The sequence below is a fragment of the Sarcophilus harrisii genome, chromosome 4 (genome assembly GCF_902635505.1).
Source record: "Sarcophilus harrisii chromosome 4, mSarHar1.11, whole genome shotgun sequence".
Lineage (NCBI taxonomy): Eukaryota > Metazoa > Chordata > Mammalia > Dasyuromorphia > Dasyuridae > Sarcophilus > Sarcophilus harrisii.
The window spans coordinates 252,290,727-252,313,319 of NC_045429.1; the positions used below are offsets into that span (position 1 = coordinate 252,290,727).

At 31.5% G+C, this 22,593-nt stretch overlaps 1 protein-coding gene across 1 annotated transcript in view; it reads left to right on the plus strand.

Annotated features, from left to right (window-relative positions):
• DST (dystonin) overlaps nucleotides 1-22,593 on the plus strand; it is a 575,913-nt gene that overhangs the window by 434,537 nt on the left and 118,783 nt on the right. The window contains 11 exon segments of the mRNA XM_031964703.1: nucleotides 1,568-1,744; nucleotides 3,591-3,638; nucleotides 3,640-3,715; nucleotides 6,386-6,594; nucleotides 7,163-7,480; nucleotides 7,994-8,160; nucleotides 12,571-12,727; nucleotides 13,925-14,051; nucleotides 15,822-15,884; nucleotides 17,885-18,120; nucleotides 19,059-19,188. Coding sequence (XP_031820563.1) covers nucleotides 1,568-1,744; nucleotides 3,591-3,638; nucleotides 3,640-3,715; nucleotides 6,386-6,594; nucleotides 7,163-7,480; nucleotides 7,994-8,160; nucleotides 12,571-12,727; nucleotides 13,925-14,051; nucleotides 15,822-15,884; nucleotides 17,885-18,120; nucleotides 19,059-19,188 — 1,708 coding nt within the window.

A 22,593-nucleotide genomic window follows, 5' to 3' on the forward strand; every position in this document is an offset into this window, starting at 1 on the left:
CCCAGAACATTGTTATTTTTCATATATAATATATTTCACTTTGTTCATGGAGGAATTTCTAGTTTTTTTTTTTTTTGTTTTTTTTTTACCTGAGAGCATCCTACTCATCATTTCCCAGAGAATAATAGTATTCCATCAGAGAAATTTGCTTCAAAAATTTTTTTATACTATTACTTTTGCTAATTATATTTTCCATCATTTATTCTCATTTTCCTTTCAACCTGTCCCTCCTCAAAAGTGTTTTGTTACTGACCACTCCCTTCCCCATTATGCCCTCTCTTTTAGCATTCCCCCCCTCCCCCTTTTCTCATATCCCATTACTCTCCTATTTTCCTGCGGAGTAAAATAAATTTCTATAACCCTATTGAGTATGTATGTTATCTCTTATTTGAGCCAATTCTGATGAGAATAAGGTTCACTCACTTCTCCTTCCTCCTCCTCCTCCTCCCCCCCCCCCCACTATAAAAGTTTTTTCTTGCCTTTTTTTAATGGCAGATAATTTACACTATGCCATTTCTCCTTTTCTTTTTCTCCCAATATATTCCTTGATCCAGATGTTGGGCTGGGCCGTGCTGAGGCTGGGTCCAGGGATGTACCTGGGCGCCTTGTACTGGGACTGCAAGTTGGATTCCCATCTTGATGCCACAGACCTTTTCTTCTGAGCTTCTAAATTGCCTTTGGCTGTCTTTTTGAGTGTTCTGATGCTCTAAAATTCATTTAGAGTCATTATTTAAAGGAATTTGGAGCAGTTTAGGGGAGAGTTTGGGCAATTTCTTGCCTTTACTTTGCCATCTAGGCTCCACCTCAACATGGAAGTTTCTAATGTAGATTTCACTCATATAGAATAAATAAAAATATGGAGGTCTCTTTTAATTTTAATACCAGGATGGGTATCTTTCACCCAAGAGACTATACACACTTGTTATCCTTCTGGAAAGCAATTCAATCATTAGCCAGTTTCCATTACTAACTACTAGGTTACAGTTATTCAAGTCACTTAATGTATTAACTATCTGCCCTAGTTTGTCAAATACTGATTTGAAGCCTGTCTTTAGTAATTCTTAAAGATATTTATGTCTTAGGGCTAAGCTTATATATGTGAAAATATTGCCAAGCTTTGGTTTCTCTGATTATAGTGATTTTATCACATGTAGTGAACTGTCATTTAGGTCTTGCTTAACTTCCCTTATTATACTGATGACTGAGAGTAATTACAAACATCAGAAAGTATTAACAGATAATAGTTACTTTTCTCTAGTCCTTAGGCCTTTTCCCCGAAGCTCACTGATGTTTAAAGTTTAGGTGTGTTTTTGAATGGGTAAAAACCATAACTGTCTCTTTTCATGCTTCAACTTGTTGGAAGAAGAATTGAGTTGAACTGAAACTAAAGAAAGTTAAGTCATGTGGAATGCGATCTTATCTGGGATGTTTCAATCACTTTGGCTAATTCTTGAGTGGAATTTTTCAAAACTACATTATCCAAAATATACCTTTTGAAAGTTGCTTTGGTAAAAATGTCAGCAATGATTTATAAGGTATTTTTAAACATTCCCTTCTAATCATTCAGTGCAATGTCCTTGGAAATAATCTGAAAGACCTGGTAGATAAATATCAGCATTATGAAGATGCCTCTTCTGGACTTCTCTCTGGCCTCCAGTCTTGTGAGACAGCAGCAAATAAACACTTATTGGAACCCATTGCCACGGATCCAAAAAACCTCCAGCGCCAACTAGAAGAAACTAAGGTAAAAGAAGCAAGCACAGAAGAAAGGAAGAGAAGGAAATATGTAAAAGAAAAATAGCCATTCCTTTCTATGAATTCATAAACCTGGAGGCTATTTTGTTTCTGAGTCCTAAAATAATTTATATGTACAGCCTGATATTACTGAGGATAATACAATAGCTACAGGAAGACAAAATGTCAGAGCAGAAAGGTCAAGGAATATGAAGATTAATAAGGGTTATTTGCTGGAAGATTGATGGAAGGAACTGTCTTTGAATGATAGGGACCAGAGTTATGGGATTGAAGAGTAAATGAATAAATGGTGAGGAAATGAAGTAAATAAGTATAGATTACTCAAGGGCATTTAAAAGAATGAAGGAGACCTGAATATGTTTGCATACTGATAAGCAGCAGCTAGTAGAGAGGAAATATTTCTGGAGGCAAGACTAAGATAGGAATAAATCACAAACTTGTGACTCAGCTAATTTATCTATGCACTATCAGATTTCCTGGGATTTTGAAATTTCGTTGAGGAAATTTCAGTTCAGAAGACCAGTGGAATCTCCAGGGAAATTTTCTGAGGATGTAGAAGAAGCTAGGAAAGGCACATGAAGAAAAAACAGGCTTTTGGATCATTAATATCTTGTCCATTGGAAAGGATTATGACTGCTCTTTAATTAAAACAAACTAGTAGTTTAAAATATCTTTAAGCATACCTAACAAGAATACATAAAGTAGGTTAAAAATGTAAAATCAGGTAGGTGCTACCAACTTGTAAATCAGAAACCAGAAAATCATGATTGAAATATAAGAACATGTGAAGAAATGCAAATTTGTGTGGAAAAAACAAATTGCTAAAGATCTGATTTCAAAACATTTTTGGGTTTTCCTACAAAGAATAGTCAGAGGAAAAATTTCTACACAATGCTTTTATATCTGGGTTTAGGTAAGGGTCAGGTGCCCCAAGCCAGAAAGGAAATGTAACCTTGGGGATTCAAATAGACAGGGAATTGATCATCTAGGCTTAGGGACACAACTTATGTATGTGGGAACACCCATTTTGAAAATAGATTTGGGATTTTGTTGTTGTATGGTTTTAATTGTGTTCATTCAACTTTTTGTAAACCCATTTGGGGTTTCCTTAGCAGAGATACTAGAGTGGTCTGTTATTCTTCTTTAGCTCATTTTACAGAGGAGGAAATTTAAGCAAGTTGCTCCATAGATGCCCCATAGATTTGGAATTAGGGAATCAGTTTAAGAGAAAAGTACACAAACCAAGATGGAAACAAATATATCATTTTGAGTAAAGGAGAAAGGGATGCATCATCAGTAGTAATCCAAATGGTAGGTGATAGATTCAGGCTTCAAACAGTCACAGTGAGGATTGTTATGTGCCACTGATCATCTTGAAAAGTGATGGTCAAGTATAAGAGACCCAGCCATTGTGTCTATCATCACCAAGGTCAAAGCACGATCAGGAACAAAACTGACTGGATATTGACCCAAAAGCAATGTTAAGTAGAGCTCAGTATCAAGTATATACCTTGTCTAGCAACAGAATTAAAGCTATAGTTCAGAGTGAGGTTCTCTTGTATCCACTTTCTGATTTTGTACATCAGTGCAGGGGAGGCCATCAGAGAGCCAGACAAACCACTACAGACATATGAAAGTTCATATCTGAAAACTTAGCTTCCTAATATTCTGATGGTCCAAATCCTTTACTAATAGTTCCTTTCTATTACCTTCTAGTCTAAAAATAAATTTATAATAACGAAAAGTTCCACTGTGCCCACTTTGCTAAAGTAAAGTGAAGCTATTGTTTGGTTCTATTGAGTGCCATATAAGTGAAAAATCATCCAATTCCACAGGTTCTTCAAGGACAAGTTTCCAGCCACCAGGTTGCTGTAGAGAAACTGAAAAAAAACAGCAGAAGTGCTTTTAGACACCAGAGGAGCTTTATTACCAGACAAGAATGATATACAGAAAACACTGGGTATGTATTAACTTGCTCATTTCTTGATTCACTAGCTAAATGCAGCCAATTTAATAACTATTGAGGGATTTTTTCACTATTACATTTTTTATACTCTCTGAAACTGTGTCTCTTCCCTCCTTCAGAATGCTGCTCATGTTTGTCATCAGCTCTTGCCATCTTTACTCCAGCCATTACAGCTTACTCAGCAAGCCCAGGAACTTGTCTTTAGCTGTAATTGCACATTTGGGTTTAAATAGATGCTTTCCTCTCTGATAAGATTAGTGAGCTCTATGAGAATGGAATTCATTACTTTGTATCTACTCTCAGCTTAGGTAGTGGTGTGTATTTATCCAATAATAGTTCCATAAATGTTGTTGAGTGAATAAATACGTGTTTGTTTTTTTTTAACTTTCTTGTTTCCATAGCTCTGTGTGTGTGTGTGTGTGTTTATGGATTCCTAAGCATAAATTAAAACACTTCAATAGTAGATGGTTAAATATGTTTCAAAACAAATATAACTTGGATATTTCTAATAGCATATTTTAGATAGAAGTTAAGATGGGACTTTATCTTTGTAAAATTTCTCTGTGAAAAATATTAACTCTCTTGCAATCTAATGTGCTTCAAGAAATTGTTCATGGGGCTACAATATTGTAGAGATCCATAGAAATCCTATATATCTCAGGGTTTTTTTGTTTTTGTTTTCTTGCATATTTTCCCAGCAAAAAAGAAAAGGTTATGAGAGGAAATTTTAACCACATACTATAAATAAAAATAAATTATAATTAAAATAGTTTTAATATAAAAAAGTATAAAACTGTATATTATAATTATAAGTAATCAACATTATTTAAGCATGTCTTACTGATACATATGTCTTTGGATGATAATATTTGAGTACTGACTTGCTGACTGTGTTCTTATATTGTATTTTTCTTTACTTAAAATGTGGTATGGTGGCACAGTATTTATGTGATTTTAATACATTGAGTTTTTTTTTTCTGATAAACTTCCATAGAATAACATAAACATTCTAAAGACATTTCTGGCTTTCAGAAACAATGACAATAATAAGCACCTAAAAACACTGGAGTTTTGCAGATTCTTTGCTTTAAGGGTTGACATAATGGAGAATGAGGGGGGGTATTTCTAAATTATATTTTATTTCTAAAATTAAAAAGCTAGCTCCATTTCTTGACAGAAAATGCTTCTGTTAAAGAATAAGTAAATAAGATCATAGCTCTAAAGTTAGAAGAAACCTTGGAGATCATCTAATCCAAAGCTTCTTAAACTATGGATTGTGACCCCATATGGGTCACAGCTGAATTTGGAAGGTCACCAAATTGTGATATATTATGAGTAAATGTTTGTTTTGTATGCTGCTTTTATATACCTAAAGTCACATAAACATTTTTTGGTCAAAAAAGTATCACAAATAGAAAAAGTTTAAGAAGCCCTAAGATTTCATGTTTTACAAAGATGTTCTAAAAGAAAAAATCTTTTGCTGAATTATCACAGAGTGGATATCCAGTTATTAAAAATGTAAGAACATAAAGCTAACTTTACATCCTGAAATAATTATGAATTCTCTTGGACAATGACTGATAAATAAAATACTTGATTAGAAACAGATAACTTGGCTTTTCATGGAGAGAGATGATGAATACATTAAAAGTTAATGTCTTTGAACTTTTTAGTAGTCTAAGATCCATGATGTAATAATATACATTAGTATCGAAATTCAAAACTCCTTGCTTATGTGAAATCACTATACACATATTTATATCTCTGACTTTGCTTTAAGCTCTTATAACTGAGAATGCATTTTAATTTATTGCATATGGGTTAACATTTCTCTTGTAACCATTCCTTGCTTTCCATATATGCTGATAAACATGCAGAAAAACCTGAATGTGTTACTTCATCAAAATCACAGTGTGGGGATGGGGGTGGGGGTGGGGGGGAAAATGAATAGAAATTCTTGAACTTTTCCTTATATTTTAGGTGACTTTTTGATGCTTTTCCATTTCCCCTTATGAACACATACATACAATGAATACTTGGCAGGTGAAGAATGTTAAAGTCTTTAGTTGAACATTTATCAAGGGTAAAACTTGATAAATCTTGACAACTTTGTTTACTGTTTCTTATAAGCAGCTGTCTCTGGTTGGAACCTTTTTTTCCAAACAGTTTTCAATAACTATAGTTAATCTGAAGTGACAGATTGAGAATCAATGTTAACTTCAAATGTTTGCTGCTCTGACTTCTAAATAATACTACCTTAATTCTGTCATGAGAAAAGGTACATTTATTCTACATATTATGAATCGATGACTACAGAGTGCAAATGCAGATTATACAGGGTGTCCCATAATTCTTAGTGAAGTTTTAAGCATTTAAAGTTTAAATTTTTTTTTCAGTTTTAAAGCTTAAAATCACACTAAGGTTGTTGAGACCTCTTATATTTAGACAAAGTAGTTCTTTCAGATTTGTCTTACATTTTCCATTTTGCAGTATGACATTGTTTTAGTTTCTATAGTGCTGTATGGAATTTGTCATTTAACATGTTGCCTTTTCCTTTGAGTTTTAATGTTTGAAATGCTATTCAGCATTTTCCTTAAAAAATGAAAAAAGAAAGAATTTGGTTAAATCTTCTCTTGCTTTTTTTTTTTTTTTTTTTGGTATCAGATGACATTGTTGGGAGATATGATAATTTGTCCAAGTCTATTAATGAGCGGAATGAAAAACTTCAGATTACCTTAACCCGATCCCTCAGTGTGCAGGATGGTTTAGATGAAATGTTGGATTGGATGGGAAGTGTTGAAAATTCTCTGAAGGAGCAAGGTCAAGTGCCCTTAAACTCTGCTGCTATTCAAGACATCATCAGTAAAAATATGGTAAGAATTATTTTTTAAAAAATGAGAATGGGTAGATTTAGGAAGAATCTAAGACAAACAGAAAAATGATATCATTATAACTAAATGTTAAAAAATATTGATTTAAACACACATATGTGCACTGACCCCAAAAAAGGCAAAACCATTTCTTTTGTTAACCACATGCACATTTTCATGAATTTTACATAATTTGCAGTGATTACAAGGTGCTCTACCTTGTTTAGCTCTGCTCCAAACAGCTGCATTTGGGTCAATCAGATCAACCTTTATGTTGTCTATCCTTTTAAGACTTCTGACCATGGATAATCCCTAACTCCATTGGATACCAGGATTTGTTGAATGGCAATTTCTTCTCTTGTCTCTCAGCAATATGCCAGCTGTTCTCTTCTTTCCCTTAAAGAGAGATGTGGGGGCAGGATTCCTTAGGGGAAAATTCAGACTTGTAATTCAATCCCAATTGTTAGTGTTCTGTAGTCTCAGATTATTCAAGCTTGAAATGTTAAGAATGTCAATTTCTTAAGCTCTCTGTGATTTTCTTTGTAAATATGCAATGTGTGGTTTGTTTTAGATGCTGGAGCAGGATATTGCTGGTCGCCAGAGCAGTATAAAAGCCATGAATGAAAAAGTGAAAAAATTTATGGATACAACAGATCCATCTACTGCATCCTCTCTGCAAGCTAAAATGAAGGACCTGTCAGTTCGATTTTCAGAAGCCAGTAAAAAGCATAAAGAAAAACTTGATAACCTGGAGAAGCTAAAAACCAAAGTAGAATCATTTGAAAAACTTTCAGAAAAACTTCAGTCATTTTTTGAAACAAAAACTCAGGCTCTTGTTGAAATGGATGGTCCAGGAAAAGATGTTACTGAATTGTCTCAGTATATTGAAGTAGGTCTTCTGATATCTGATCTCATGATCATTTAGTGAAGTGGAATTAGGCACAAGTTTACAAATTCAAAATTTGTGAATAACTACAATATAGGGTCACATTTTAAGTGCTATTAGGCTACTTTATAGTCAAAGAAGTCTTTCAAAGGCCTTGCCTTTTCTTGAAATTTCTAATCAAATGAAAAAATATGGCTACTCAGCACACTATTAATGGCATCTTTGCTTTATATTTAATGTGCCAAAACGAATGATGTCATAGAATATGAAAAAACTTATAAAATAAACAAAACATAAATGACGTATTTTGATATTTATTTTTAAATAAATTGTCTTATTTATTTGCAAATTTATTTTGTGTTTATGGATCATAATGGGGTGGGAGGCAGGATTCCTGTCTTTTGAGAAGTATTCTTTGGAACTTAATTTTCCAAGAGTATCTGAAATATATTATGATAACAATAATGAAATTAGTAAAATATGTTTATGATTAATTAAATATTTATTGTGTTATAGGAGTCTAACAATGAAGTTTTAGAATGCAAAAAAGATTTTGAAACTTTGCAAAATCTCCTGAAGGAACTGTCTACTCATGGTTTCCCTGGGGATAAGGCTTTGCTTTTGGAAAAAACAAATACTTTGTCAAAGAAGTTCAAGGAATTGGAGGATTCCATTAAGGAAAAGTAAGAGTGGTTTTCTCACTTGGTTTATTCCTTTTCATTCAAATTGAATGATTTCTGAATCAAACTGAGTTTTATATATTTCTAAATAGGTTTAATACTACACAACTTGATGTTTTAATTTTGATTTTTTTATTTCATTAAAACTGATAACACTATTTGGAAACTTTTTTTTGGTGAGATTCATTACTTTCTATTTATAAATAGTATAAATTAATCTAGAAGAAATTACTCAAAAAGAATTGCACAAAAAGTCCTTAACATCTTTTAAGAAGTCATTATTAGTCTCTAAAGCTTTTTGTAAATACATTGTTACTGTTTGCCATTGTGAAAATGACATTGATATCATTGATCCATCTAGTGACAGTGGAGAGCAGTAAGTTCATCTAAGATGTTATTTTAAATTGTGTTTATTTCTTAAAGGTGTCTTTTCAAGCATTATGATTTATGGAACAAATAAGGTATATGAAAACTTCAAAAAATGAATTTTAAACTGAGATGAAGGAATGATTAAATTACATCAAAATAAATTACATTTTCATACAAAACCCACAGATTATTTTTCCTTTTGCTTTTAGAAGAATTTTTATCCTACAAAGGGTTTGTTGAAGTTAAAGTTAAAGAGCTGGAGATAAATGTTACCTTTTAAATATATGTGTATATATATATGTGTGTGTATATACACACACACATATATATATATTTATAAAAGAGCTGATCTTACCTATATTTTGAGGGAGTTTTCTGATTTGAAACTTGTGAGTACTCTTTGTTCTACTCATTTATCTTTTCCACCATGTTACATCATATATTTCTCTCAGATCACACATAAAATAAATTTGATTTTGTTGTATAATTCTATGAAGAAATTTTTTTCTTTCAAACTGGGCCAATTTATATACCCTCCAATTGTTCCTAATTAGTTCAGCTTCAGGATTTCTTATATTTTAATATTCTGTCCTTTTAAACAATTGCACATGTCACCCATGTACTGAATGTCACCATCTAGCTTTTTGCTCACAATCTGGATAGATTTACTTTATCCTTATATTGAATCATACTAAAAATATCACAGAATCTTAGTCTTCCTCTTTTAAGAAGAGCAGCAATTAAATGTATGCAGCCATTAAGCAATATTTTAGAGATAATAACAGCATTTTCTGTAATGTCCATTTTTGCCTGTGCCTTTAGCATGAAAGTCAGTATTTTGTTTTTCTTACTCATTAAAATTATTTTCTTGTTTTTAATTCCTCTTTGTAGATTATGATACTTAAACTATATAGATGGAGGCTTCTCTCCTTTGTTCTAAAAGAAAATTTACATACAGTCATATAAATTACTCATTCTCCCTTGAAACCTTTTTATGTTTGTTTTCTTAATTACTCAAGTTTTATTGGTATACTTGGTATATTAATTTAATTTATGGAACTAATTTATTGGACTAATTTATGGAACAAATCACCCTGTAAAATGATGAAGCAAAATATTAAGGTTGCCTGATGTAGGTAGAGTAACCAGTCCCATTTTTATTATATTAGGGATGCCTACTGGTTTCATATTTGATTAGTTATGTATTACTTAATACATAACCCATCCTATTTTTTACCTTTCCCAAATAATATGTCTTATGTTGTTTGCATTAAAAACCCCAACTTTATAAATAATAGTTCTGATATCGTGTACACTAGCTAATATTTATAGTGATTGAATAAAACAATAGCATTTTTAAAGTTCTTGACTTTCAACTTTTTTAGGGCTTTTAAAAGTCATTTTCATAAATGATTGGATCTGTGATCTTAACATTTTGAGTCCTCTTTCCTTACAGATGCAGATTACAGTTGATCCATGATTTACCATTATATGTTATATTTGCATTTCCAAAAATGCTTCACATTAGTCTTACTCAAAATTTTAGAGATCCTGGGTTTTTTTGTTTTTGTTTTTGTTTTTTTACATATAGTAATACAGTACTCAAATTGCCTACTACTTTTTGCTCTAGATGAATACATGACTAGCCTACCTCCTTTTCCATGCATTTTTTTCTTGAATGATATCTTTTCTATTCCTTTGAGCATGCCGCACATTAATTAATTAAAGCATATTAATGCTTTAGCTCATTCATTACTCCATTGCCCTTTACATTATCCTCCATTTTGATTCAGCCAGTTAATAGTCTTTTATGATATCATGTACTTTTATGATATGCTATATGCTATCAATGGGGGAATATGGATATTTATTAAAAAGATTTATTTAAAAACTTGCATATTATCAAATCCTTTTTAGTTTGCTCTCTTTATGTAAACCAAATCTGTACCCAGCTCATTGTCCATATTTAGCACTGAAATATGGGTAGATGTATTAACTTACAGCATTGCCCATTCAACTGTTGTAATCGGATCAAGATGAACTCTATTTATCCACTTGGTTTTCCACAAATGGATTATTCATTGATCAATTTTGAGTTACTATGGAGGTTAGTGAGAAAACTTGATAATGTTTAGGGGCTTGATGCATAAAATCATTCACAGAAGACAGTGTCCCTTTTCATTTTGAATTATGTGCAAGATATTCTCAAAGATAATAATATTGAATACCTTTAATAAGCATATATTTTTGTGTTTCACTTGATACTGGTAAATGGTGCTGGAATAAAATGATCTCTGTTACTGCCTCTGTTAAGGAGCCCTTTATGCTTTAATTGACACATGGCAAACATGATTGAAAGTTTCCTTGTTGAAGAAAGTGCTTTACAGCTGTGTTTTGCTCTACCAAGTAAAAATGTTTCATTCATAAAAAACATTAAAAAATGTTTCAAAAAAACCAGATTACTAGAAACAGTGGTAGGTCTGTTCTATTTTCCATCAATTTGTTTCCTCCCAGGAGGAAGGCACATTAGATTATACACGTAGGATTATATGAAGTTGAAGGGGAGGGTATAGAGAGTAGTTGTACACATTAGGAAAATGTATTTGGTTTCTGGTCTGCACTCTTGGAGGGAGTACCCATATTGCATAAAACATGGTTATATAGAAGTATAGTCCTCCTAGTTTTATCCCTAAGTTGTTTTTAAGGAGGACTCATATCATGCTTCTTAAGACTTTTAATGTTCTATTCTATTTCTTTTCACATAAAAATTGAGAGAATATTAATATTAAAATTATAGGTTTTTAAATTAGGGAGCAATTTGGGGTCATTGATTGTATTACATAGCCTTTCATATTCTATCTATCTTACTCTTTTCTTCCTGTTCAGATCTGGACAAGTTTGTTGTAAATTAACTTGTATTTTAAACTGATGATTGCACTTTAATTCTGCATCTTTCTACTTGACAGGGAGATCAAATGCTTATTAATCAAGGTTGTTTATAAACTATATCAAACTTATTGTAGTTGTGATTGCTTTGTGTTGGTTAAATTTCTGTAAGAAATAATGATAATCAGAACAGATGTCTTTACCTTTATCCATTTTCCCAGAGTCAGCAGCTTGTTTAGATTGAATTAGAGCTTTTACAGTGCTTTTCCTCCTTTTTCTTGTTCTCTGAGTTGTAAATTGTTGTTATTTTTAACATTTGGTATATCCAGTCAATAGTCTGACTTTACAAAGACAACTGATTTGGGAGGACAAACTAAAATTTGTAGATATTTTCCCAGTTTTCTCATTCTCTGTTGAAATGATTTCTAATATTTCTATAAATTAAATTTAGATTTCTGAATCAGTCTATTTAGCTTCTAAAAATATGTACCTAGTTTACACAACAGCAGTAATGTTTAAGAGAAAATAAATGAAACCTCATTGTCTTACAAAGAAAGAATAATAACTTCTGTGGTATAGATAGGTCTTATTTATAGCATAGAGTTAACCCAATCACAACCAAAGTCCCAACTTTATCCAGGTTGGGAAATGGACAAGTTTGGTTAGATTGACTTTCTACATAATGAAGATCTAGAAAGTACTATTATTCCTTCTTTTAACTGGACCACAATTATATCTGCACTCATCCTCAGGTGGAAATAAATGCTTATCTCCTACACCTTGTAAAGTACAGTCCTCAAACTAATGGAAATCTAAGATTAATTTGTCCCAATGTGGTTCTATTGAATTTATATTATTATATAATATAATATATATTCCTTGAAATTGAGTTGCTGCTGCTTAAATATATCACTTTTTGCCTCTTGCTTTGGACCTGATGCAGACCTGAAAATTCAAAATGTTGAGTAGACCAGAAACTAGAATTTAGACAGCTGCATAGCTGTTTGTTCTGTTATATTTGATTTAACAATTGCAAAACCTTTCCCTTTCGGTGATACCTTTTGTCAGAAATATTGCTGATAAAGGCCATCTACATTCATCTGGAATATGTTATTTAAAAAAAAAAAAAACAACTTTCTGTGGTTTTTGTTTGTTTAGAAAAGAAGCAATATCTTCCTGTCAAGAACAAACGGAAACGTTTCAGCTCCTTGTCAAACACATAAAGACATGGATGGAAGAAACCACAGAAAAAATTCCCATCATTCAACCATCAATGGGTATAGATGATTTAAAGAAATCTTTGGAAGAAACTAAGGTGAATTAATGCATGTTAGATGGAATATAGTTAAATATCATTTTATATCTGTACTTAACAAGTGCTTAATGCTGATGAGTGTTTTGGTTTGGATAGACAACATATATATATATATTCTTATTATGTTTAAAATACTTATTTTAGATTAATTTGTTGTATTCATTAAAAATAAGAGATTTTCATCCTTTAAGTTGAGAGGAATTTGCATGTAGATGGACAATAGGAATGAATGAAATAATGAATCTTTGAAAGAAATATTAGGAACTCTCTCCTGATCCAAAGTTTTTGTCCTACTCATTAAATCTTCATACAGTTATGTTGGATTTTTTTTATCTTGATCTATTATTTCATCAGGATAGAGAATGAACATTTATAGAAACTTCCTCCATTAATACAAATTAGCAAGTTTTTTTGTTTTGTTTTGTTTTGTAATTTATAGTCTTAGGGTACTGATTGCTTGGGATCTTTTGGAATTAAGTAACTAGCTTATGAATCCCATTGCTAGTGTCAGACAGAGGACCTGAACCCAGAATTTGATAACTATGCATTATCTTCACCAACTTTACAAAATTCTTCTCAGTTATATATCATTCCATTTGAAAAAAAATGTGTTACTGTCAAATATACCCATTATTCTGCATCATCCCACAGCAGATATGTAAGCCTTTGTAAAGAAGGCATTTAGAGATAATGGTTTATGTATTCTCTGGCATAAGTATTGCCTGATCTTATCACTAGCTTATTAAGTAAATTTTCCTCTTCTGGATTCTGAAAAAATTAAATTAATTTTTATTCTCTCTTTTTATCAATTTTTGAAAGCTCATTAATAAGTGTGCCTCTGTGTTTTCATTCATTTTTCTTTAAATTCAATATCATTTACCCCAGAAAGGTGGCTGTTAGCTAGTACAGTTTGCTAGATTTACAGTTGACAGTTATTTTTGGAATACAGTGGCAGCTAGTACGAGTAGAACTTCCATTCCGTGGAATAGAGCAGAATAAGTTGTGTTGTGACTCCTCTCTCACTGCTCACAGTGGGATTATGGGAAAGAATTGAGATGTTGTCTCATTTTACCATCCACCCCTTCAGATCAGGGTCCACCATCACTGCTCCTGCTATGTATTTAAGACATTGAAAAGGGATGTGCAACTTTGAAAATATAACAAAGGTGAAAAAATAATGTGTTTTTACATTTCAAGAAATTACAAGGGGAGTGGAGCTCAAAAGCACCAGAGATTCAGAAAGTAAACAACAAAGGAACATCATTATGTAACTTAATAAGTGCTATGACTTCCCCTACAAAGGCAATAGCAGTGATTAAATCAGGTATGTATTTTACAGTTATGTTCTAAACCAAGAGCTGATTCTTCATGGCCATGATATTTTTGTTATCCTTCATATTAATGCATAAAAATAATTGTGAAGATAAAAACAGAAAATTAATAACACAAAAGAATACACCTGTACATGCACAAAATCTTTGATAAAAACCAATTTTTTTGCTAGTTAGCAATATACCTATACAAATAGACTTTGAAAATAAAATCTTTTTATTTTCATTTTATTAATGGGTACCATTAAAAGTGGTTCAGTCAATTTATGTAAGCAATAAAGAGCAACAAATATTTTTTCAATTAAAAAATTTGGACAGACTTTAAAGTAGGCAAACTGATAGATCATACTGATGTTTGAATTAGATTTTGGCCTTTGTTTTCATAAAGAAAAAAATTCTGTTCTCAGGAAAAGGAGAAGAAAGGGAGAAAACAGCTACTTTTGTTTAAAGTGTAGGTTTCTTGTTTTTCTCTAGTCTGTCTGAGTATGTGTGGCTTAGCCACAGTAAACAATTACATAGTGCCTTAGACATCTGTGAGTTATATAGCTCAAAATTAAGCCAATTTTTCAAAAAAAGGTTACTTTTAACCATTCTTTTAAAAACTATATAATTTTCAGATTCATATTTTATTAAGGCAAAATACATTTATTTCATTATCAATGCCAGAAAATCTAGGACTTGGTGAGATGGTAAGATTTATCTTTATTTTGAAGGTTACTAAATTTCTTCTGTGATTTATCTGATTTATCTAATTTGTCCATCCTCCAGCTGTCACTATTGTGACACTAACTCTCCAGCTGGACCTCTCCAAGGCAACCATTAATTATGCTCCATTAAACCTAGAGCAAGGAAGATTCATCTTATATTTTGGTGTGATAATTTCTCTTTCCCTTCCTGGTCAGATTCTATTCACTCAACTTAGAACTAAGTTTGTTTTTTTTTTTAGATAAATTTGGCTTATTTCAATACTTGGAACACTTTAAATTAAATGATAGAATTATAATTCCTATTTTCCTACATCTTGCCAGTTTCTAACTAAGGCAAAAATTGATCTTGTACATTCACATTGTGTTTTTACTGTTTTTACTCCTCGTGAAATATTTGTGGCATTTTCAATTCAGAAGAAAAAAATTAATATAAAGTTTAGTTTTACACACACACACACACACACACACACACACACATCAAAATCTAAGAAACCACTTTGGGATACAGAAACTTGGCCAAAATAATATTTTTTTCTTGCTGTAGTACATAGAATCATAAGATTTAGGGATGAGGGGAAACTTAAGAGATTACATAGTTTTTATAGATAAGGAAAAAAGAGGCCCATGGCTGAGAGATTATTACATAACCAAAATTATATAATTGTAAGTAGACCTGGAATTTCAAACTGATTGAGAGGTTATTGAAAGGGCTAGACAAGTATCATTACTTTATATGTTACTGATGTATAATTTCTTTTTTAGCATATCATACTGTAAACCATACTAACTACAGACTGTTTTAATGTGACATAGAACATGTAGTTTTTTGATTTAAAGTCATTATTGGTTCCATGTCCTAAGTATACATGATATAGCTCCCTTGAATTTTTGTTTCTTACTTTGACTTATTAATGATGACAGCATTTTACATTCTTAAATGTTAATTCTTAAAAAACCTATTAAGAACAAAGTTTGTAAAGTAGACTATATTAATTTCTGCTGTGAAATTATGAAATTTTTTCTTTCAAAATTGGAATATTATGATTGTTCTCTTAGGTGGAACAGTATTAAATGGTGAAGGAACAACTTCAGATACTAAGGAATTCTTGGCAAATAAAGGTGAGTAATAATTTAAACTATATATTTTAACAAAGTTTTTGAAAGATTACATTATTGGAAGACAAAAGCCAGTTTGTATTTGTAATAATGGTAATGATTAGATTCTAACTATGCTTATTTTAATATTTAATTTTTCTGTGGAAGATTATTCTAGATGAATTTGATAGTTTCATAAAGCTATACTGATTCATTTTCCTAACACAGGGCTCCATTGTTTCCACCCTACAAAACCCCAAACTTCAGTGTTTTACTCCTGCCTACTGAATAAAATGGACTTCTTAATTTTTTTGTCTTCTATGCTCTAATATATACTTTGTTACACTTTCCTGTCTCTATACCATTGCCTATTGTAAACACTTGAAATATTGTTTCCCAGTTTTAGTTTTTATTAACTAAAATGCTACACATTCTTTCAGGCTCAGTTCTGTAAAGCTTTGGTGAAATAAATCAAAGCCATGAGTTGAGGAATAAAGTATCTTTAATTGAGATAACAAGGTAGCAAATCTGCCTCACTAGGGAAAGTCCTATTAGTGCAGACCACGATGAATTTCTTAATCAAGAGACTCATGAAAAGTTCTCCATACATTTAGGAGGCAGAGGAAGGAGGTAGCATGAGGTAACAAGGCTTGGTCATGAGACCCCAGTGACCCTTGACAATCTGAGAAAGGAAAATGACTTTCATTCTGTCTTTTTTTTTGCCTACTGTGCAATGAGTCCATGGGAATGGAAAGAGAAGCTGATATACAGCTTAAAAAAGGTTTCTTTACCAGGTGACTAGATGGCAGTGACTTAGGGTATGGTTCAGCTCAACCAATTAAAAATAAAAATTTAAGAGTATATAATGACATTACTGAAATTCTAATATCATGGGAATCTTTTTTTCCTATCAACTCAAAAGTTCATTGTTGTATTCCCAGTTTCCTCTCTCTTCTGCCTCTAAGTAATAAGTGAGCTTCATTTCTTGCAAAAATCTCAGAATTTTAATTTTTACCTTTTTTTCCTTTCAGTCCAATGAAACTACTATTTATTAAGTACTTAGTGTATGTAAAGAAGAGAAGCTGCATGATGTGTTAGATACAGGGCCTCAAGTTCTCTTCTGATAAGTATTAGTTATTTAACTCTGGGAAAATCCTTTGATCATTCAGTGCCCTACATCCTTAAAGTGTACAAAACTATAAGTTACAAATGAGTTGTTAATGTTCATAAGTGGATGAAGTTTCCATACAGAGATAGACAAAGGAGGAGAAAGGGAAGGAGAAGGAGGAGAAGGAGAAGGAAGAGGAGAAGCAGTAACAGCTAAGGGGAGAAAGAAGAATGGGGGAAAGAGGAATCACTTAAAAGTATCTGAGAAATGGTTTATAAACATTATTTCTTGTGATACAATGAACCTATGAAGTAAATGTAGTAGGTTGTAGAATCATAAATTTAGAGCTGGAAGAGAGGTTAGAGCTCATCAACCCCAACCCTTTCAGACCCCTTCAATTTACAGATGATGAAACTAAGAGGGAGGTTATCTGTCTTATCAAAGATCACACAGTGCAATTTGATATAAGATTATATATACAATATTATATATATGCATATATATTCATTATATCTAAATAGTACTATGCACTTTAGTACATATTTTTGGCTTATGTAGTTCCATGTAGATATATAGATGTATACGGAGAGCAAAGAGAAAAGGAGTCAGAGGGTAGGAATGGGGGAAAGAGGATTAACTATGTCCTTACAACAACCTGTGGGGTAGGTAGTCTGAATTATTATTCCACCATATAGGTAAAACAAAGAGAAATTATGTAAATTAGAATCAAATTAAAAGAAAATTGTAGTTGGTATTTAGTAAAGGTCTTCTCGCTAGAAACCCAGTATTCTTTTCACCATTAGGAAATTATAATTTTGAGAAAATTACAGCATATGTTATTTTATTTTAACTAATTTTGCTTTAATGACTACATATATTTGGGAGACTTAATATATCCTTTTAAAAAAATTCCTAGAACTGACATCTGTTAAAAAGAAAATGGCTGAGATAAATAATAGTTATGAAAATCTTGGAGTCACATTGAAGGATAAAATCTTTGAATTGGATGCCAAACTCACAATATTGCAAAAAGCCCAAGAAGAATCAAGTTCAATGCTGCAGTGGTTAGAGAAAATGGACAAAAAGGCAACAGTATGGGATACAACTCCTACAGATAGTGAAAGTGTGAAGACACAAGTTGAGCAGAATAAGGTAATTCATTTTGATGAAATAATATTCATTGATTAGTTTTTACAAGAAATTTTGGCATTTTGGCATTCTGTGTCATACTTCCAACCCTGTGACTTCAAAACTAATAAGTAGCATAAATAGATCATTGTGTTTCATAATGGAGAGTGGTTATAAAAATTAACTTTCTTGTACAGAGATAATACAAAGATGAATGAATTGATAGTAATGAGATACTTTGAGAACTTTATGTTTAGTTCCAATGTGAAAGTATTAATCAACTATAGGAATCAACTTATTTGTATCTGAGTCTTTTAATGCTTACTTTCTTATATGAAATAACTTTACCTTTGCTATATTTTTATCATTGAGCAGTTTGTCTACCATTAGAATACTCTGAAAACTAAGCAAGTTTTACCTTTGTATGATACTGGCTGCAGAAATCTACACAGATCAAAATATTTTATTTGTTGTCTCTATAATGTATTTTTTTAAGCTAATAGTGAAGATATTTCTGGCAGAATAAAGATCTTACTCTTTTATTGGGAAACCTTGAGCATTTATCAAATTTAGTATTTGTTTTTCCTTCCCTTTTAACTAATTGATTGATTAGTATTCTTCACAGTAGATGGCAAGGCCCTGGAATTCATAGATTCTTTCATATTTATTGCAATATTCTGAGTACCTTCTAATTAATAAGCACATAATAAATGGTCGTTTGTTATTGCTGATAGTAGCAAGTGCTCTTTCTGTTGTAGAGATGTCATCATCTCTGCTATCCTAATTTCTTTTTAAATACATATACCCTTCTTTTGAGCCATTAGCAATGGCACTAGACCACCTGCTGAATGGTGGTTTTTTCCCTTTAGATCATATTACAGAATTAAGTTACTTGATTATATTTTCAAGTGTAGTTTGATTTAAACAAAATTTAACAATGACTCTCCTCCTCACTTTGGCAGACAATTGAAACAGAATTGAAGCAAAATATGAATAAAGTGCAGGAGCTGAAAGACAAGTTGACAGATTTGATGGAACAGAACCCATACTCTCCTGAGGCACCCAAATGGAAACAGATGTTGTCGGAGATAGGTATGGTAAAGGATTTGTATTGTTAGTTTGAAGATACTAACCAGAGGGTTTTGTGTTTCCAACATTATTTTTATCAGAAAACATTAAAAGTACCCATCCACATAAATAGTCTTTTAGTGTTTTCTCTCATGCTTAATTTATTTTCCTATCTTTAGAAGGGTAACTTTAAAGGAATTTGGGATGAAAATGAGCAGATTGTTGTCACATCAAGTTCAATAACTCCCATGTTTCTAAAAGACAGTGGATATAAATTAGAAAGATACTTGGGATGGAGTATATTTTTGTCAATGATAAAAGAGTTATAATAGTGTTATTTTCTTTTTTCTAGCTTTTTGACATTTAGAAAAAATTTAAGTACTAATGAAGGTGATTCTAGGTTTAGTTTTTTTTTTTTTTCATTTTCTCATTTATATCATCCTATGATTTAATTAGGTACTTCTTTCATAATATCAATTATTCATTCAAAGATAATTTTTAAAAATACTATTTTTATTTAAATTGAGATTTATTTATTTATTTAAATTGTTTCAGTGATGTAGTAGATGGTACATAGACTTATAAAAAGCAAATGGTCTTCAGTAACAGGGTGTGGATCTGAATTTTATAAATTTTTTTGCTGCATATTTCACTTTACATACTGATTTTCTGAAAATACAAGTAGGAAGTATAGTAGACTTGGTAGTTAAAAAAGATCTGAGTTCAGATTCCAATTCCTACACTAATTTTGTGGTATCCCTTAGCAAGTCATTTAATCTTTTCCAGCCTTGACTTCCTTATATGTAAAATGGTGATAACTCCTATCTCCCAAGATTGTTGTGAAGATCTAATGAGATGATTTATGTCAAACCTTTTGCAAACCTTAAAATACTATATAAATTCAAGCTACTACTACCATCAAAATTTACATATATATGTGTACACATATACAAATATATCAAAAACATATAGGAATAATACAAAGATGAATGAGTTGATAGTAATGAGATACTTTGAGAACTTTATGTTTAGTTCCATTGTGAAAGTATTAATCAACTATAGAAATCAACTTATTTGGATCTGAGTCTTTTAATGCGTACTCTCTTATATGAAATAACTTTACCTTTGTCTATATTTTTATCATTGAGCAGTTTGCCTACGATTAGAATACTCTGAAAACTAAGCAAGTTTTACCTTTATGTGATACTGGTAGCAGAAATCTACACAGATCTAATTATTTAACATATATATAAACATACAAACAAAACGTAGCCCTCTATTTACATTTCATTCGAGTAGTGTTTCCCAGGCACTTTGTGAACCTTAAGGTTAAGAAGAACTTAATAAATGTGACATGGCAACATAAACCTTCTACTCTTCTCTGGTTCCAACTTCTCCCTTGTTCCTGTACTGTGCTTTTGTGCTTCCTTTAATAGCTGGCATTTATATGGAACTTGAAGATTTATAAAGTTCTTTACAAATATTATCTCATTTTTTCCCTCAACATTCCCAATAGGTAGCTGCTATATTCTTATTCTCATTTTACAGCTGGGGAAACTAAGGCAGGCAGAGGTTAAGTGACTTGGGCAGTGTCATATGTGGTAAGCGTCTGTTACCTCAGTCTTTCTGATATAGATTCAGCACACTATCCATGTACCTTCTATCATTTTGAATCTAAATCAAGATTTGGTCTCATTTGAGATATAATTTTTGCCTCTTCTCTAAGATTCTACTCCTGAAATAATTAAGAAATCATTGATGCAAATTTACAGATCTTAAAATAGAAAAGGGACTTGAGAGGTAAGAGACCACCTCTTCCTATTAATACTAACTCCTCTACAGTGTTCCTGATAAACTTTAACTCTGCTTTAATATTTAAAGAGACCTCACTACCTCACAGAGGATCCTGTTCAATTTTTGGGCAATTTTCATTGTTACTATTAATTTTTCCTTATTTGAAACAAAATCTCTCTTCACATGAGTTCCTCACACAGAACTTTCTTGTTTTTTCTAAATATACATGCTTCTTTACAGTACCACTTTTTGTAAGTGGTTGTTATATTCTAGTGTCCAAGGTTAATTTATAAAGTACAAATCTATCTTATAAAATCTTATTAGGTATTATTCTGTAGTGAAGCTTTTGCTAAACCACTGATCTTTTTTGTTTCAATTATAAGGAAGAGTCAGTAAACAAAGGTAATTGAATATATTTCCAAGATTATGGTGTGTGTGTGTGTGTGTGTGTGTGTGTGTGTGTGTGTTTAGAAAAAAGACACAAAATGTGAGATAATTTGTATATAAGATGAATGTTATGAATTTGGACAGAATATGAGAGTATGAAGTTATGCATATATTTTATAGGTTAATTAGAGCCATGAAAAAATGAAAATTTAATTTACTGATGGACTTAACTCATAATCAGTTACAAATTTATCTATTGTCTTTGTCTAGATTGTTTCATGGGCATTGTTTGTCTCTGTTAAAAAGAAAACATAAGAATATGGAATTTAGAAATTAAAAGATGAAAAATTCTAGTGGGAGATTAAAAAAAAAATACCTACCCTCCATTGTTCATTTAAATTCAATTTTAGATATTTCAAGGGTTGGAATTTTTGTGTTATCTAATTATTTATAAATTTCTCCCTAATTTAAGCCATTCCATTTCCTTGTTCTTATTTCATGCTATCATTTTGATTTCATTTGAATTCCATACTACCAAATTGGCTTTTAATTATAATGTCAATTTTTGGAGGCTGTTAAATTTCTTTTAAGTAAATGTCATCTATCTTGCATATAAAAGCATTCAAATAATATTATGATAATGTTAATCAGACCCCCAGCTAACCCCCCATGTTTACCGAGTGTGCTAAAAGAAATAACTTTGTGTGAAACTTGTACTTTTTTTTTTTAAATAATAACATTATGTTTTTCAAAATACATGCAAAGGCAGTCCTCAGCATTCATCCCTTGATAACCCTGTGCTCCAAATTTTTCTTCCTTTTTCTTCACCTCGCTCCTCTCCCAGACAACAAGCAATCTAATGTAGGCCAAACATGCACAATTCTTCCAAACATACCCTAACATTCACCATGCTTCTTTTTCTTAAATGGCAGACTAACCATGTTACACTTTTTAGAAGGCATTCAGTATTTTTTAGAAGTACTCTATTTTGCACCTATCAAATATGCTTTAAATATTTGCTAGATTCAAGACATTGTCATAGCTGCTTTAGGGACTTTTTATCATGATTATAAGAGGGCCATACACAAAATGTTAACTTTGGGAGTTCAAGGAAGTACATGACAATTGCAAAATGGATGATTCAGATTCAGATGGTTAATAAGAATGTTTGTGTTATAGATCTCTTTTTAGTCTAGTTAAGCCTGGATAGATTTTCAGAATAATGTTTTTTTAATGCATATAATAAAA